This window comes from Triticum urartu, chromosome 2A, assembly GCF_056163025.1.
Source record: "Triticum urartu cultivar PI428250 chromosome 2A, HENAU_Tu73, whole genome shotgun sequence".
NCBI lineage: Eukaryota > Viridiplantae > Streptophyta > Magnoliopsida > Poales > Poaceae > Triticum > Triticum urartu.
The window spans coordinates 125,660,731-125,680,252 of record NC_141874.1 but is presented as its reverse complement, the minus strand read 5'-3'; the positions used below and the strand labels follow the sequence as shown (position 1 = coordinate 125,680,252).

Sequence of the window (19,522 nt, the reverse complement as noted above, 5' to 3'; positions counted from 1 at the left end):
GGTCTATGTATTCACACATGTATTACGATTTCCGGATAATACAATTAAAGCATGAATAATAGACAATTATCATGAACAAGGAAATATAATAATCATTTTATTATTGCCTCTAGGGCATATTTCCAACAGAGTAGTCATCCACAATCACCAAGCAATACTTCCTACCTCCAAGACTATCGAAGGATGGAGGCCCAAAGAGATCCATGCTTTAATTGTATTATCGTGGGAGGGTGAGCCTTCTCATGTAGCTTTCCTTCGATACAAGCACTGCAAGCACGATCTTTAGCAAAACTAACATTCGTTAGTCCATGGACATGGTCCCCCTTGAGAAGACTTTGCAAAGATCTCATATTGACATGGGCTAGACGGCGATGCCAAAGCCATCCCACATCAATTTTAGCCATTAGGCATGTCGCGGTCTTAGTGGGTTGCTCCGAAAAGTTAATCACATATAGACCGTTCTCGACATGCCCAACAAAGGCTACTTTAAGAGTCTTGCTCCATAAGAGGGCCACGGTATTGACATCAAAGAAAGTGGTAAAGCCCATGATAGCAAGTTGACGAACGGAAAGTAAATTGTATGCAAGGGACTCAACAAGCATGACCTTCTCGGTCGTGAGATCATGAGAGATGACCACCTTGCCAAGTCCCAATACCTTAGAGGATGAGGCGTCACCCCACTCGACATTGGTGGGCATAGATGAAATCTTGTGCACATCCACCACCAAGTCCTTGCTTCCGGTCATATGATTTGTAGCTCCGCTATCGAGCAACCATGATCCCCCACCGGAAGCAAACACCTACAAGAGATTAATGCTTGGTTTTAGGTACCCATTTTGTAATGGGTCCTTTGATGTTAGTAACAAGGGTCTTTGGAACCCAAATAGACCATTCAATGTATTCATGAGGAGAGCCAACGAATTTGGCATAAACATGCCCATCACTAGCACAGCATAACACATATGAAGGATTAAAGTCACCGGCTTTGATGCGAGGAGTGGCATTGCCCTTTTTGACAATGCCACCCTTCTCATTGTTCTTCTTCTTCTCCTCGGAGGCACTCTCTCCCTCCTTCACAAAGGTTTGCATGAGAGGAGGAGGTCGTTTGGTCTTGTCATTCTTCTTCTTGTTCTTGGAGTCGGGCACGTACCCAACCCCTTCCTTGGCCACAACTCCCTTTTGGTTGATCAAGAGGTCATTGAGGTTCTTCTTGCCTTGTATGCAAGTCGCAAGACCTCTCTCAAGTTGCCCCTTTAGCTTAGCGTTCTCCTCAACGAGACGCACATGCTCACAACACGGGTTAGTAGCATTTGCATTATCAATTAACATCATACGAGGAAAAGTGGCTTTTTCCTTGGTTAGCTTTACTTGAAGTTAATCATGAGACTCTTTGAGGCTAGCATGAGCACCCTTCAAGACCTTGTGAGCCTTGTCAAGTAGATCAAACTCCTCTTTGAGTCTAGCAAGATCAACCTCAAGTTCGTCCTTCTCGGAGTTTAGCACATGAGAAACAATGAGGACATGATCATAATCTTTCTTTAACTTAGCATAATCAACGTTGTGTGACTCCTCAAGAGCTAAACGAAGACCACGCTCTTCCTCAAGAGTATTGGAAATATCTGAAATCTCATCGGCATAGTCACGACTATGCTCTTCCATCTTAGTGATGGTGTCTTCGTGAGCCTCGATCATGTCATTGGCTTCACCAAGTTGTTCCAAGAGAGCAACAAAGTGCTTCTTGGATTTTTCCCTTAAGTTTGCCCATAAAGGCCTCAAACTCATTAGTCTCCACATTCGCTCCCTCAAGTTATTAATGATGGTAGTTTTGATGTTGGGAGTTACCTTGTTGGTGGCTTTAGCCATGAGCCATTTGGCGGTGATGCTCTCATTGGGTGAGTCGAAGAGGGACACCCGTGGAGTCGTCGCAATGGCAATGGAGGCCATGGCAACCGACTCATCACCTTCATCATCATCGTCATCCTCATTGTACTCTTCTTGTACCACCAATGCATTGGGAGGAGTCTTCTTGGTGAAGTTGCTCTTGTTGGGGAACAACTTGGCCTTGTCCTTTCGGATGAGCTTGCCACCATTGTCTTCCCTCTTCTCATACGGGCACTCCGCAACAAAATGACTCACGTTGCCACAATTGTAGCAAGTCCTTACACGTTGCTTGCTCTTCGTGCCACTTGAGTTGTTCTTGTTAAAGTTTGGCCTCGAGTTTTTCTTGCTCCAAAATTGCCTTGAAGCGAGTGCCACGTGTTCATGATAAGCATACTTCGTATCCTCGGGGTTGCTCTCCTCTTCTTCCTCTTCTTCTTCTTCAATGGAGAGCTTGGCCTTCAATGCAAGGTTGGGCTTCTTTGCCCTCTGAGAACGAAGCACCGCATTGTCGGCGGCCTTGTCCAAAATGTTCATGGACACAAACTCATCCAACACTTCGCTTGAGGTCAAAGTGTGGAAGTTCGGTCTTTGACGAATGACGGAGGACATGGCCTTGTGGTAGGGCATCATTGCCTTGAGGAATTTGCGCTTGATCCAATTTTCATCTGTGTCCTTGCTCCCATGATCTCGGAGTGAGACCGCGAGTTTGGTTACCCTCCAATAAAGCTCATGAGGTTCTTCATCTTCTTTCATTGCAAACTCATCAGCCTCATCTTGCACCACTTCATAATTGGAGCGTTGAATGCTTGCGCTTCCCCAGTAGAGGGAGACAACGCAAATCCATGCGTCTTTGGCCAAAGCGAAGGGCCAAAGATGAGGTAGGTCTTCGGGTGGGATTGCATCTTGAATGATGAAGAGAGCATTCTCATTGAATTTATTATCCGCGGATTCTCGAGGAGTGAAGTTGCTTGGATCATGCGGATAGAAACCTTCTTCAATGATTCTCCAAAGGTTAGTGTTCACATGATTTAAATGACGTTTAAAGCGGTAAACCCAAGAATCAAAGTCCTCATTTTTCACAATCTTAGGGGGAGGACCGGCATGATTCAAATGAGTAGAAGGAACCGGTCCACCATAAACAAGTGGTGGTTCCACATGAGCAAAGATGCCGGTGCCATTTTTACCACTAGAAGAAGGAGCCTTTTCACTACTAGCTTCCCCCTTGTCGGGGATAGCATCCGTCACCTTGTCGGTGGGGTCACCCACTTTCAACGGTGCGGTGGATAGTTTAAGCCCTTCAAGAAATTTAGTAAACATGCTTTCAACCTCGGTCGTCATGGAGGTTTTCAATGTCTCCAAGGCCACATTGAACTCCTCACGAGAGACCGAGGTTCCCCCATCGCCCGTAGACGAGGTCGGATTCACACCGGAGTGTTCCTCCACACCGTCTACGGTATCAACCATACTCTTTGGATGGTAAAGTCCTTAATAAAGAGACAAGGCTCTGATACCAATTGAAAGGATCGATATGGTTGACTAGAGGGGGTGAATAGTCAACTACCAATTTTTAACTTTTCTTTACCAAATTAAACTTTGCATCGAAGTAGGTTGTCTAGATGTGCAACTAGGTGAGCAACCTATATGATGCAATAACAACAAGCATACAAGCAAGCAAGAGAAGTAACACTAAAGAGCTTGCACAAGTAAAGGTAAGAGATAACCAAGAGTGGATCCGGTGAAGACGAGGATGTGTTACCGAAGTTCCTTCCTTTTGAGGGGAAGTACGTCTCCGTTAGAGCGGTGTGGAGGCACAATGCTCCCCAAGAAGCCACTAGGGCCACCGTATTCTCCTCACGCCCTCACACAATGCGAGATGCCGTGATTCCACTATTGGTGCCCTTGAAGGCGGCAACCGAAACTTTACAAACAAGGTTGGGGCAATCTCCACAACTTAATCGGAGGCTCCCAACAAAACCACGAAGCTTCACCACAATGGACTATGGCTCCATGGTGACCTCAACCGTCTAGGGTGCTCAAACACCCAAGAGTAACAAGATCCGCTAGGGATGAGTGGGGGAATCGAAAATCCCTTGGTGAAGTGTAGATCGGGGCCTTCTCAACCACTCCCGAGCAAATCAACAAGTTTGATTGGCTAGAGAGATAGATCGGGCGAAAATGGAGCTTGGAGCATTTAATGGAGCTTGAGCATTAATGGAGCTTGAGGGGGAAGAGGTGAGTCAAAGAAGAAGAAGGGGACCCCTTTTATAGTGGGGCAACAATCCAACCGTTGCCCCACCAACCAGCCCCGCAAAGGGCGGTAGTACCGCTAAAGGGGGGCGGTACTACCACTGAGCCAGCGGTACTGTGGCTCCAGCGAGCGGTACTGCCGCGCAGGGAAGACCAGTAGGGATCTGGACCCAGTGCGGTACTACCGCGCTGGTAAGGGCGGTACTACCGCTCCGAAACGGTACTACCGCCTCTACTACCGCAACTAGTGCCGCAAAACCTGACACGAGAAAAAGAGCCCTCGAGTCGAGGCGGTAGGAGCCAGACAACCCAGCGGTAGTACAGCAGCGGGGTCACGGGCGGTACTACCGCTGCGGAGCGGTACTGCCGCTTGTGACCCTTCGGCGGTACTACCGCTGGTAGTGCGGTACTACCGCTGGGACACAGAAGAGAGAGAGAAGATCTCTCCATCGAGGATGAGGACGAGGCGGTGGTGCCAGGCAGGCTAGCGGTAGTACTGTTGTGGAGTCACGGGCGGTACTACCGCTTTGGAGCGGTACTGCCGCTTGTGACTCCTCAACGGTACTACCGCTGGGTTGCGCGGTACTACCGCTGGAACCCAGACAGGATACAGAAAAGAGAAGAGATCTCTCCAAAGAAGTGGAAGAGCTCGGAGGGTGAGAAGCTGACATGTGCGTGTTGATTTCACCCATGCAATACCCCAGTGGACCCCCTCTTGATAGTGCGGTGCCCTCTACGCAACTAGTCCACCAAAAGAGAAACGAAAAAGCTACACCGTCTTGAATGACACTCCGAAGGGAAGAAAACGTCTCGTGCCAAGGATGAATCTGTGAACTACTCAAAGCACATGATTAGTCCGCAAACATGTTGTCATCAATCACCAAAACTACCTCGAGAGAGATATGCCTCAACACGTGGCCATAACTCTCAAACGAGGTCACTGATAGCGTCAAGACCTGACTATGATTTTTTTACCTTCTGAGGTCCTATTTGCATTTTGAGAGAACATGCTTATGATTTTTTATTTATCTTTTGGGGGTCCTTTCTATGGAATTATAACATGTTTTATTTTATGGAATCTTTACAATTTTTACTCTTTTACTTTTATGTCATCTCTTGACTCCAATGTCGAGTAACATAATATCTGAACATGAAAAAGGCAGACAATGCAAAATAAATCTTCGCACACAGGTCATTTTTGAATCATGAACCGTAGGATAATTGTAGTACATAATTTTCATATAATTAAAGTATATGTATAAAGAGAGAAAAATTCAAAAAGCCTCAGGCTCAACCAATTCCAATTTTGGGGAAATCCATTTTAAACAACACTAGCTGGGTTGAAGATCAATCCAGTTCTTGAACTTTGTCACATGCTTGCTTTTGATTCTATGGGAGGTGAGAAGGAGATCATTTTTCAGCAATGTGTCCAAGCAGTGACATTGGGTAGGTCATTCTTGAATATTTTCTGAATTTATTTGTATCCCAATATGCCAGCAGTGGTTGATGATTATGCCAAAATAAAAATTGCTAGCCAGATAGACTTTATCAAAAATGATATTGTCCAACATAGAAATACCTATGTTTCTTAAAAATAGATGGTGTACCAACAGGCTAGAGCAAAAGGGTTGTTCCAAAACAGGTGCAATGAAGTTTCTTTCGTGTGCAAAGTGCAGAGCACACAATTATATGAAGGAAGGTAAAAATGTTTTCTCTGCAGCAGATTCCTTGAGTTTACTCTGTCATTTAACATCAACTAGAAGATTTTGTGTGTGTGAGAATGGTAGCACTTCTCAAGAGATTTTTTGAATATGAAATGAGCTAGAGGACCTTGTCGTATGATCGTATACATCTAAATAGATGAGTAATTAATTGCCTTCCATGGATAGGTCCTCTTGTCATAATGCTTTGTAATTTGTTGTTGAAATATCAACCTTAGCTCTTGATATTGTTGATATGATTGTAAGGACATGAGAGTATGAAAGTTATTGATTTCATGATCTTCTTCCAAACAATCTTTGACGAAAACATTTGCATTCCTAGAAGAGGAGTATAGTTCACGGAATCTTTGTTCAAAAAAAATCCTCCCCGGTTATCATGCCACACCATGACAATGTTGCCCTGTCCTAGAGGGCATCTGGCCACCCTCTTGAATTCTTGGATCAACTTGATTATGCTCTTCCACCATAAGGCCCCTACTGGTGTGTTGCAAATTGATTTGTTCAGGTAGGATGTGTCTCAAACATTTCCTTCATGTTCAAAACCTGATCAAAGCCTTGCACAAAAAGAAGACCCTGAGCCTCTTCCTGAATCTGGATATTTCCAAGGCTTTTGACTCCATCAATTGGCCTTACCTACTTGAGGTGCTGCAGGCACTTGGTTTTGTCCGGAACATGATAGACTGGATTTCATTGACCTTGTCCTCCTCGACCTCTTGAGTATTGCTCAATGAGATTCTGGGACCCCCTTTCCACCACGCTCAGGGACTCCGTCGGGGCTATCCGCTTTCGCCCATGCTCTTCATCCTCGCCATCGACCCTCTGCAGTGGATCCTTCACATGGCTACTGACATGGGGGTTCTCAAGCCTGTTCAGGCAAGAACTGCCAGAATCAGAACATCACTGTACGTTGATGATGCCGGGATTTTTGCCAACCCAGACAAGGAAGTGCTTTTCGCCACCTGTCACATCTTGGATGTCCTCGTTGATGCAAATGGGCTAAGAACGAACCTCGACAACTTGGCAATCCGTGGAAGGCCTCACAATCCGATCTGCCGCCTCTGCCTCACTTCTGTCAAGACTATCGCCCACCTTTTCCAAAGATTGCCCCTTCTCGCATGATGTGTGGAGGACTGTCAATGCCGCCGAAGGGATGACCTACCCAAGCCCACCGAACACTGATTCTTCAGTTAACTTCTGGTGTAGGAGTACCTTGCCACGACCGCTGACCGGAGCATGAGGGAGCGTAGTGGGATCATGATATACTCGCTTTGGAACATTTGGAAGGAGAGGAACCGCCGTGTTTTCACCAGCAACAGGATGACCTACAGAGAAGTGGCTACCGTAGCCTTGGCAGATATTCGCTCGCACAGATCTAGTTGTTTCCTCTACCGTGAGTAGTCCGCATGCCGTTCAGGATTCTTCGGGTTTTCTCTCCCAAGAAAACTTTGTGTAATCTTTGTAACACTCTCTGTTCTTATAATTGAAAGGAAACGCTCCTGCTAGTTTCTCGAAAAAAACAAGTTTAACCCAGGGAAGATCATCTTTGTTGAGAAATTTGTGCAAGCGTTTCATTAGAAGACATCAGTTGTGAGAGGCCAGATCTAGTACTCCCAATCCTCTTTGATGTTTGGGGAGCCAAACATTATCCAAAGCAACATGTGGCATTGCCTCTGCATTCCATGCCATATTCTCTCCAGAAGCAATGTCTGAGGTATTTATTTATCTGTTCAAGAATATCAATAGGAAGCAACAATGTGCTCATGAAGAAAATGGGTAACTTGAGAATACTGATTCTACCAGCACTATTTTTTCACCATAGGAGAGTAAAGTGGAGCATCCATCCAGTCTTCTACCCACCCTCTACAGAATATGCTTAAAATCTTCTAGTCTTAGTTTGGTCAAACTCAGAGGAAGCCTGAAATAGGTGAAAGGTATACTACCAAGTGCACACCCCAAAGTAGCAGCTATCTCTTGTGTTTTGTCGTCTGGAATATTAATTGGTTTCATGATAGGTTTTTCATAATTTACTTTGAGACCAGTGTAAACAGAGAAATACAGAAGGAGATTCCTAGTTTGTTGTAATTGTATATAGCAGGCTGACATAACTAGAGCCGTATCATCTGCATACTAAATTACTGGAAAATATGTACTGGTATTTGTGATGAGGGGGGATAAAATCAAGTTTGTTACATTGCCTCATTTAGAATGGATTGAAGGATATCAACAACTTGCAAAAATATTAGAGGGGATAAAGGGCCACCTTGACTGAAACCTCTCTTGCATAAAAAATGTTTCCCATACACCCAATTTAACATAAGAGAGGAAAAACTGAAGGAGTATATCATGTATATCCATGTCATTCATCTAGGTCCAAATCCTCTAGTAGTATGGATTTTTTAAAACCCTAGTTTTAGAATTACAATGTCCTTCTTTGACTAATGACATGGATGGATGTATCCATATGCCCAGGCCAAGCAATCTTGAATTAGTGAATCAATATTGATTTGTGTGTGCCAGCTTCAAAACAATTGTTTGCAGTTTGTTAGCCAATGGCTTGACAATGACTTCTAATGTGCAATTCAATAGAGAAATAGGCCTACAATCATTGGCAGTAGCAAGAGAATCTTTCGTAGGAATCAAAGTGATGTAAGATGAATTAATGTTGTCAATGCAATGAGCTTGTAAAATTTTGGAGCAGTTACATCCCAACAGTGTTTGATGAAACCAGAATTGAAGCCATTAGGGCCTGGAGGTTTATCAAGAGGAGTTCCCTTGATCACTGCACCAGTTTTCTCTTTGGAGGAAGGTTCTTTTAGAGCTTGAAGATCATCATGTCTAGTAATCAATAAGTCCAAGCTAAACAAATTATATGTAGGGACATGGGTACCATTCCTCTATATGAAAGTTATGTATAAGATTGTTGTTTGTGTTCTATGCCTTGCTCACCTTAAAGCGTCGCAATATGATTTCTACTGTATTTCATTGTTGCCTTTGATTGCAGAAATTTGGTATTTTCATCAAATTTAATAAATCTTATAGTGGCCCTTTGCTTTGGGTACGTCTTCTGCTAGGCTAAAAGTTTAAGAAGTTATTCCTTTGCAATAGTTTTTCCATTCCAGTCAACATTAGAGAGTGGTTTTCGGCATGCAAGCAGACGGCATCTGCGAATTCACGAAGACCTGCAAGATGTGAATTAAGCCTAGCATGAAAAATCAAAGTAACAAAGATTAGTGTACTTTGGGTCTCGTGGCAACACGGTGCGTCCGCTTGCATCCCTAAGTGGTCAGGATTCTCCCTGTGTGTCATGGAAAGGAACAAGAAAATTTAAGGCTTGAATTGCAAGAAAGCCGAGAAAGATTTTAGACCAAAAATTTCCTTTATTTTTGTTGGACTTTTTATTGCGGGTGCAAATTTTTAATCCTTAATCTCTTTTTTTTTACCTTTTTTACCTTTGTGTGATCATTAATTTTCTTGAGTTGTTGATTATTTTTTCTAAGATAGCTACCCGCTTATTTCAAACGGTTTTGTGTGATCACTAAAACAAATGCCATTCCTCTAGCTACACACACATTCACCAACCAATTCATGCGGTCTCTTTACCGTGCTCGCGGCTGCATGCACGGGAACAAAAAGAGCGTGTTATTTTCAAACCTCCAAGCAGCTAATTCTCTAACGAACTGTTGATGTCAATCGAATTGAAAACGAGCAAGTTGCGCATAAGACCACATGGTCGATGTCTCGGCGACGGCTTTTAACGTACCCTCCCCCCCTCTCTCCCTTCAACCATCCCCCCACCCCCTACGATCGATCCAGCTTCCTCCTACCTTCCTCTCTCCCTCTCCCATCTCCATCTCCGGCCAAGCCAAAGCCTCGCCACCTACATAAGCAAAATCCGGAGGCATCTATCTTTAAAGAAGTACAGCAGCAGAAGAGGAGAGGAGGAGCAGAGAGCTGAGAGTGAGGAGAGGTGTGGCGGAGGAGACGTGTAGAGAGATGGAGGTGGCGGTGCCTGTCATGGCGCCGAGCGCGCCGTGCAGCCCAAGAACCGCGGCTGCCATGGGCGGCGGCGGCAGCCATCTTCCTAGCTACTGCTACTTCTTCTCCAGCGCCCCCACGAGCCCGTCCAGGGCCAGCAGCTACGCCGCGGACGAGCAGGGCGACGCCGCCACGTTCGACTTCGCCTTCGGGTTCAGCGGGCAGCTCCGGGAGTCCACGCCCATCCTGGCCGCCGCCGACGAGCTGTTCGAGGGCGGCAGGATCCGGCCGCTCAACGGCCCGCGCTCCAGCGGCGGCCTGCTCGCCGACGAGGACTACGCCTCCCTCTCCGTCTCGCCCCGGTCGCCGAGAAGAGCGAGGACGATGTCCGCGGTGCGCGGCGGCGGTGCAGGGGATCGGGCGGAGGCGTCGGCCGATCAGGGCCAGACGAGGGGCAGGTCCGGCCGGTCGGCCCCTGCGTCGTCCTCGTCGTCGGGCGTGTCGTCTCGCAGCAGGAGGGCCACGCGGTCTTTGTCCCCGTACAGGGGCGACCCGATCGACGACGAGTTCTGCTCCTCCCCTCCCTCCCCGCGCGGCGCCGCCTCCCTGATGCGCGGGTGCGGGAGCGGCAGCCGGAAGTGGCGGCTCAAGGACCTGTTCCTGTTCCGCAGCGCGTCGGAGGGCCGCGCCACCGCCGGCAAGGACCCGCTGCTCAAGTACAGCATGCTCAAGAGCGGCGGCGACGCGTCGATGCGGAAGGGGCGGGGCTCGGCGGCGTCGGCCAGCGACATGGCGCCGTACACGGTGAGCCGGGCGGCGGCCGAGGAGATGCGGCGGAGGACGACGACGCCGCTGCCGTTCCACCGGAACAGCCTCTTCGGCTACTTCCGGTCCAACCCGGCCATCCACTCCATCAGCCGCAAGCTCAGCAGCTACTCCTCGTCGAACTCCAACCGCGGCCGGAGCGCCACCGCCGCCGCCAACTGACGGCCGACGACGCAGCTCGCTCTCCCGCGCGCACATGCATGGCATGCTGGCCACTTTGGCAGTAGAAGAAAAAAAGAAGGAAAGAGAACAGTTTCATTCGTTTGCTCCCGCTTGGTTCGCCCTCCTCGATCTGTATTCTTTCTTTCTTCGTGTGTGAATCACCACAAAGGTTCTCATACAAGTGTAGATAAGCTATGTACCTACGCAGCACATGCAACTCGCAAATTCTTTGCAAATTTTGCCCAAGAACTCAATCACACCTTGAATCTCTCGTTTTGCAAGGGCTGTCTGCTAATTCCATGCGCGATTAGGCGACCAAACCCTGCATCGGCACACGTATATTGTCGATTAATCTAATGAGAAACCAGGGAGGACGCAGCGCGGCAACATGGGGACACTGTTGCGGGATTCCGTCGGGGTGTGTGAGCGTGATGCTGCGTGCATGCGATGGGATGCTGGGTGGATGGATCGATCGGGCTCGGCGGCAAGCTGCTGACGCCCTGAGCTGTTCCCGGGCGTAGTATAATGGTTTCAGGTACACTGCGAACTGTCACAACTGTTTCGTCGAGCTCGCCGCATCGCCACCGCGGAATAATCCGGGTTAAGATAAGCTGGCGGATCTGACATTCCCAGAGTTTAAAACTGATGGGGGTTGGATGCTAGTAACCGGCATGATTAGAGCCTTAGAGCTAGCTGAGATGAGCTGAGGTGTTGATGTGTTTGTTACTGGTGGTAGCGTAGAGACTTGCTCGTTGCATGATGCAAGCAGGCGCATCACCCATCTGCCTCTCCCAAGATTCTCATCTGAGCTTTTCTTGCAAAGATTCTCTTTCTTCTCATCAACTGGACAAGTAGCGAGTAGTAATTTTCTCTGGCCTGGATTGCAATCGTGGAATTGTCGGTTGATTGGTTGGGACTGTGGAGTTTAAGTGTTTATTAACTGAACACCACTCGGTGGAAGAAAGATACGCTGCTACTACCTCCATCCTGGCTTATTGGTCTTCATTGTAATCTATGCCAAATTTTGATCATAAATTAACTAACAAAAAGTTCATGCATATCACAAAAATTATATCATTGAAAACTATGTTCAAATACGAATGCAATGATATAATTTTTGTTTGATTTTATCTGTTAAATCTTTAATCAAAATTTAGCATAGATTACATAAGAGACTAATAAACAAGGACGGAGGTAGTACCCGGAATGTACTCTACCGGAGCAGACACCATCGATGGTGATAATCCTCGTGTTGGAGGAATTTATGCACCGGTGATTAGACATGAGAGCGAGACATCATCATCATGAGCGGTGCTAATCTCTTGTTTTCTCACGGGAAATTAAGCAGCTGTGGCCATGTGGGTAGGCATTAGCCGTTAGGCATAATTAAAATTTAAAGGTGGTGTCAAGTCCACAAGGAAAGGGCAAACAAAAAAGAAACACGACCGCAGAGGGGAGTACCAGTAGAAGTGCAGAAGAACTTCTTTAAGAGAACTGAGGTGTAGTAGAACTCTGGATTGCCAGTTCTGATTGATCAGAGGGTTATCCCAAGTCAACACCTACCAACAGCTCCCGGCCCTACCTTTTGACACAATGTCTGTTCGTTCGTTTTGAATCCGCAGCTTCTGGCGAAGGAACAAAGGGGGGCCTCCAATAATGATAGGCCACCGCTATAACAACACGTCTTTAGAAAGAAAAAATCACCGTCAGTTCTGATTACACATCACTAAGATTCACCGTCGGTTGTTGCTGGTCAGTCGCAAGTCGTTGGCCCATGTCGGCCTTCTTTATTTTTCCTTCTAATTTTATCGTTTTTGATTTTGTGCATCCTCGATGTATGGATTAGGTCTTGAAATTGTGGCGATGCAAGGGCCATAAGTAATTGGTATTGTCTTCTTGATATTAATATACTATCTTCGGTTGAAAAAATTAGCCCACTAGCTTATTTTGTCATCAATTATTCACCCAGGCAAAGGTTTGGATTTCGGTGAAGCACCGACTCAATTAAGAAGTACGCCTCGTGATGGATGTAGTCGGGTTGTGCAACACTGTAGCTTGAGGGTGGGCGCCGGTAGGTCAGGGTGATGACCTCGGAAGGTGGTGTCGAGGGTGGAAAGTCGGGGCGACATCCGCAAAACTTCGACAGGTATGAGGGCATTATTTTTGTTGTCATACGAGGACAACGTGGCCATCGATGTTGGTCGGCGGCCTGCCATGGGAAGCTTATGACGCGTTGTCCCATGGGATGCTTGCTTCTTCATCCGCGCCTAAGAGTCCCCGCTCTCCTAATAGCGGTCACGATCGCTTGTGTACGATGCTAGTGGGAGGTTGACTAGCTTCGGTGTTGTTGTTTTCTGTTAGTTCGTGTGCATGGTATAAGGTGCGTGTCGACGGGTGATCATCGAGATTGGAGTTCAGAGAGTACTCCTAGATTGTTCGGCGAGGGGTCAAAACAGTTAAGTCACTTCTCAGACGCAGAGGTAATTTACCAAGGTTCAGGGCACCACGAGGTGTAATCAGGGACAGAGCTGCTTTATTGGCATTGGAGTCAGTTGACCCCAATGAAATTTGAAAATCCTTCACTAATTTGGTACTAATAACTCACATTTATAGAAGGATGAACCCACTGCCAAATACATGACCCCGTCATACTTTTTTTCCTAGCTTCGTCCTCGGTGTAATACTCTGCTTCTGCTTTGTGTGTTCTTGCTTCTGTAGTGAGAGAGAGAGAGAGAGAGAGCTCTTCTGTTTACAATGGGCATAGGGAGCTCCAAATAATATAATGGGGATTTATACGAATGGTGACAATTGCGCCTTGTTGTGATTTTGTCACGACAGATGTCCTAGTGTGAGGATTTCGTCGTGAGGCCAACGCAAATGGTAGCTTGAATGGGGTTTAACGGGACGAAAGACGCGATATTTTACCTAGGTTCGCCTCCTCACGAAGGAGATAGAAGCCGACATCTTGCTCGATTGATATTGATAATGATGATAAACTATGTTACAAGGGCGATGTTTCGCTACCTCTATCTGGAGAGCATCTAATTCGATCTTGTCTAAGATTTGTCTGTCTAAGCCCTAAAACTTGTCTATTGAGACCTGTCCAAAATCATGGATGGTGATAATCCTCGTGTTGGAGGAATTTATGTACCGATGATTAGACATGAGAGCGAGACATCATCATGAACGGTGCTAATCTCTTGTTTTCTCACAGGAAATTAAGCAGTTGTGGCCATGTGGGTAGGCATTAGGCACAAGGGCATGTACAATGCGTATTCTTAAGGTGATACCTCGCATGCCATATAAAATCGGATATGACATAAAATAGGATCGGATAGGGAAGCGGGATCCTTTCTAGGAGGCGGGTGATTGAGAGAAAAAGTGTGGTCTGGTGACAAAAGCTGAAAAGGTTGAGTGAAAAGTAGAGGTGCATGTGTACTAAGTTTTTATTTTCTACTTTTTAATGAGGTCCACTAATGATAGCTTGCATTGGAGAGAAAAAATAATATAGATACCTCAAATTAATTTTTATCATGGGACATATGTATCTATATGCCGTCATTGTACATGTCCTAATTGAATGTGGTGTCAAGTCCACAGAGAAAGGCAAGCAAAAAAGAAACACGACTGGAGAGGAGAACAGTGCCGCTAACCAGTAGAAACGCAGAAGAACTTCTGTAAAAGAACTGAGGTGTAGTAGAACTCTGGATTGCCAGTTCTGATTTCAGAGAGTTATCCCCAAGTCAACACCTACCAAGTACCAACAGCTCCCGGCCCTACCTTTTGACACAATGTTTGTTCCTTCGTTTTGAATTCGCAGCTTGTGGCGAAGGAACAAAGGGGACCCTCCAATAATAATAGGCCACCACTATTACAACACGTCTTTAGAAATCGCTCGTGTGTGCGTTCAGAAAAAAAATTCACCGTCAGTTCTGATTACACATCACCAAGATTCACCGACAGTTGTTGTTGGTCAGTCGCAAGTCGTTAGCCCGTGTCGGCTTTCTTCACTTTCCTTCTTATTTTATCGTATTTGGTTGTGTGCATCCTCGATGTTTTGATTAGATCTTGAAATTGTGGCAGTGCAGAGGCCATAAGTAATTGGTATTGTCTTGATATTAATATATTACCTTCTATCAAAAAAATAGCCAACTACTTTATTCTCATCATTATTCACCCAAGCAAAAGGTTTGGATTTTGGCAAAACACTGACTCAATTAAGAAGTGCGCCTCGTGATGGATGTAGTCGGGTTGTGCAACACTGTAGCTTGAGGGTGGGTGCCGGTAGGTCAGGGTGACGACCTCGGAAGGTGGTGTCGAGGGTGGAAAGTCGGGGCGGCACCCCCAAAGCTTCAACGGGGTCGAGGGCATTATCTTTGTTGTCATACAAGGACAACGTGGCCATCGATGTTGGTCGGCGGCCTGCCATGTGAAGCTTATGACTCATTGTCTTGTGGGATGCTTGCTTCTTCATACGTGCCTAAGAGCCCCCGCCCTCCTAATAGCGGTCACGACCTCTTGTGTACGATGCTAGTGGGAGGTTGACTAGCTTCGGAGGTGTCGTTTTCAGTTAGTTTGTGTGCATGGTATAAGGTGCCTGTTGACGGGTGATAATCGAGACCGAAGTTTAGAGAGCACTCCTAGATTGTTCGGCTAGGGTTCAAAACACTTAAGTCACTTCTCATCGCAGAGGTAATTTACCAAGGTTCAGGGTACCACGAGGTGTGATCAGGAACGGAGCCGCCTTATTAGCATTGGGGTCAATTGACCCCAATGAAATTTGAAAATCCTTCACTAGTCTGATACTAATCACCAACATTTATAGAAGGGTGAACCCACTGCCAAATATATGATCCCGTCATACTTTTTTTTTCTAGCTTCGTCCCTTGGTGTAATACTCTGCTTCTGCTTGTGTGTTCTTGGTTGTGTGTTGAGAGAGAGAGAGCTCTTCTGTTTATAATGGGCATAGAGAGCTCCAAATGATCTAATGGGGATTTCCCTAGGGGCGGTTTTGGAAGTCCCTTTTATCGGCCAGAGAGGGCCATATTAACGGTGACAATTACACTTCAAGGGCGCTGATTCTTGGGGGCATGTGCATGAAGACTTCTCGGTTGTTATCAATAAGGTCAAGCCAGCTCCGGTAGGGGAGCGACGTTTCGACGACTCGTTCTGGTGGCGGTAGCGATCGTGCATGGTTTGGACACCTTGATGTAATTTTTATTATGTTTGAGATGACTTATAATTCTGATAGATTTTATAATAGGTATAAATCTTTTTCGCAAAAAAAGAGAGAGAGAGAATGAATATATGGTCTCAAAGAGAAGTATACTCCAGAGAGTTGAACACATGTTTGGATACCTTTTTTTTGGAAAACGCTTTCTTTCTCTTTTATTTAAGAACAAAAAATGTTATAAACTGGGTGAAAATTATGTTGGGAGATGAAAAGAAAAATTGCTCTTTGCTTTGACGTTTGATACCCCCTCCGTAAGAAAATATAAAAGCGTTTAGATCACTAAAAAACGTCCTTATATTTCTCTACGGAGGAAGTAATTGGTTGGCATGTCAACGACTCTTTGCTCAATCTACTTCACTTGCTTTTACCAATATATTGGCCAAATTACGAGCAACCAAGATTTTAGCCACAGCTAAAGACTTGGCAGGGCAAGCATAGCCAAGAACCAAACACACCCATAGTTCCAAACCCTCGTTCGTGACACACTCCAAACAGCATCGATCATTGTAACCACACTCTCCTACTAGCCATTTGCTTTGATTGATGTTGGAACAACGAAGCGGCAGAAAGTACAGACACCTTCTGATTTTTGGTTTGGAACTTGAACCTTTGGCAACCTAGGAGGGGCCTAGAAAGGCAGGCAGAGAATCAAATCCAACACACCCGTCGCCGTCATCATCGCCATCGAAGAGGAGCCGGGGAGGAGTGCAACGCAGATGTAGGAGGCATGTGTTCACGGTCCAATCCTGTCGGGCAAGCAAGCAAACAGCTGAGCTAAATTTGACATGATTCGTAGCCGCCGACCTTTCACTGCTGCGTAGACAGTCGACACAGACAACGAGCCTTCGCTTCGCTCGATAAACTCAAGCACATGAGACTGTTGCCGCTGCTGCACTTTCCATGGCTCGGGTTCTCCTTTGCCACGCGGTCGTGGCTTGGGCGCTTGGCCTGTGGTGGTGCATGACAGGGAAGCGGGAGCGTACAGGCAAAGCCAGAGCCCAGAGGGCGATCGTTATCGTAGAGAGTACTTTTCTTTTTAATCTGAAAAAAAAACCATGAGAAGAAAAGCGAATGCCTTCGATTGCCGTTTAGATCCTGCGAAATTATCTACGAGTACGAGTGGCCTGAATATCTTAAGATCCAGGTGATAGGCGTGATTATGAAAAATGGATCGGATAAGATACGGTGTTTGACTCGATGTTAGCGTTTTGTGGAGGGTGGGCTCACGTACGTAGGCCCGTGGTGCCAAACCAACCGGGGAGAGCAGAGGGTTGATCGGAGTCGAAAACATTGACCTCGTGCAGAACGTAGTACGTGCGCGCGGGCGCGACTGTGGGGCGCTGGTCAGCAGAGCACAGCACGCATGCGCACTGCACCGGCGACTCGGCTACAGCCCCCGGGGGACAGGGATCAGCTGACATGCACCTTTGCATGTCACCGTATGACTTGCGGCCTAAATTCATATCTAAACATTGTAAAAAAATCTGAAAAAAATCATGCATGTTCATAGTACATATTAAGATAATTTCTAAAAAATTCAGATCAAAATTCGAAACATACATCAAGAAGCAAAAAAGAGAAATCTGTTATGAATAGTTGCGAATGGTTCTTTGTATATTATTCACATACGAGTTTCTCTTTTTTGCTTCTTGATGTATGTTTTGAATTTTGATCTGAATTTTTTAAGAATTATCTTAATATGTGCTGTGAACATGCATGATTTTTTTCAGATTTTTTTACAATGTTTAAATATGAATTTGGGCCACAAGTCACACGGTGACATACAAAGGTACATATCACCTGATCCGTGTCGGCCCCCGGGACCGGGGATGGGACCCGCCCGACGCCCGAGGCGAACGGGGTCGCATCGCGCACGCACCTGCCGACCCCACCCGCGAGCTTCGTGCTTCCCACAAAAATGGCACGCACGCATGATGATGCCCAAGGAATTTTGGCTCTCACAGCACTGATGTGCGTGAGGTGCATGTGTTCGTCCGATTAGACTTGGTTAGATTTCACTCTCCCTTTCGCCATCACGATCGAGCCCGCTGCAAAAGCTACCACCGCACAGGACACTTGCCGCAGCATGCACTTGAATCTTATTCATCGTGACAGCGCATGAAACCTCCGCCAGTATTAGGGCATTTTTAACCGATTTCCTAAAAGTTAGTGAGTAAAGCCTAGCCGATCCCCTAAAAGTTAGTGAAGTAAAGTTGGAGTAACCGTGGCCGCACCTAGTCGATCCCCTAAATGTTTAATGGAGTAAAAATAAAATTGACTTGATTTTTGTGTCCTAATCACACCAACTTCAAACACTACATAATACATATCTTAAAAACATTCAAATTAAACACATGCATCTCCGCTCTACAATGTCAAAGGCAAGCACTATAAACAATCACTATCAAATACCAACGGGACGCGAGGTTTTATTTTTACCTTGTTGGCATTTCATCGAGCACTTGACGACCGCATTTTTTTGTTGTCGGCTGCGGCCGCCGCCTACGTTGGAGCAGTTGCCGTAGAGGCAACCAGAGTTGCCGCACGAGGCGCCACCGCAGTCTTCTTCATCCTCTTATTGGCGGCCGCCTCGGCGAGCGCCGCCGCCGCCGTCGTCGGCTTTCGAGCCCATTTTTCTCAGGTAGGTGCGGCGTGCCGTTTGCCGGAGAAGCGGTGGCCACCCGGACACCATTGGTACGGTTGGAGGCGAAGCTTGGCCCCGGTGGTTCTTTGTCATCCCCAAGCTTTTTCTTCGACACCACCGGCGGCACGTTGGTGATTTCTGGCGGCGAAAAGCCGGCGCTGGTGGCCGGCGGGGTGAGCGGGGAGGGGGTGGGGTGGCTATCCATTCCGACCGGCTCGGAGGTCATCGGCAGCGGCGGCGGCAGGGGGTTGGTGGTGGCGGTGGCGGGAGGCAGTGCGGCGCGGGAGGGCGAGAAGGAGTTTTACTCGACTGTCGCACGATGGAGTATATTTAAGAAAATTGTGAAAGGAATGGGTAGTTGGAGTAAATTTTTTACTCCGTTAACGTTTTTAAATGATCGGCTAGGTCTGCCGTAAAGGAGTAAATCAAAAAATTTACTTTTTTATGGTCGTATTGGGGATTGGTTAGAAATGCCCTTTGCTCGACGCTAAGCAGTAAACGTGCAGACAGTTTATTATGTAGTAGATCTTGGGCCGGTCGTCGGTCAACCGGTCGATAATAAGTCACGAAAGGAAGCGGCATCGCGTCGAATATATACAAGCGTAGCAGATGGAGAACTGACAGGAGACATGGTGCCGTCACAGGTACAGGTGTATGTATTGCCAAGCCAAATGTCGATCATGACCGAGTCCTTGTTGTGTCCCCCGGCATGTGCTCGGGGAAAAGTTCACGGTTTCAGACTGTATACAATACTTAACTATACTCAACTGATATGTTTGGTGTAGGCTGACGGCCGTATCCGCCAAAAGACTGGAGTAAGCAATTTGGTAATAC

The 19,522-nt window shown here is 46.6% G+C and overlaps 1 protein-coding gene across 1 annotated transcript; it reads left to right on the top strand.

Moving 5' to 3' along the window:
* Positions 1 to 9,630: 9,630 nt before the first annotated feature.
* Positions 9,631 to 11,065, top strand: LOC125536217 (uncharacterized). Its single transcript, XM_048699396.2, has one exon. The coding sequence runs from the start codon at positions 9,843 to 9,845 to the stop codon at positions 10,809 to 10,811; it is 969 nt and encodes a 322-aa protein (XP_048555353.2). The 5' UTR covers positions 9,631 to 9,842; the 3' UTR covers positions 10,812 to 11,065.
* Positions 11,066 to 19,522: the final 8,457 nt, after the last annotated feature.

What these genes read in the sequence shown, in the direction of transcription:
- LOC125536217 (XM_048699396.2), top strand. Translation starts at nt 9,843, where the DNA reads ATGGAGGTGGCGGTGCCTGTCATGGCGCCGAGCGCGCCGTGCAGCCCA.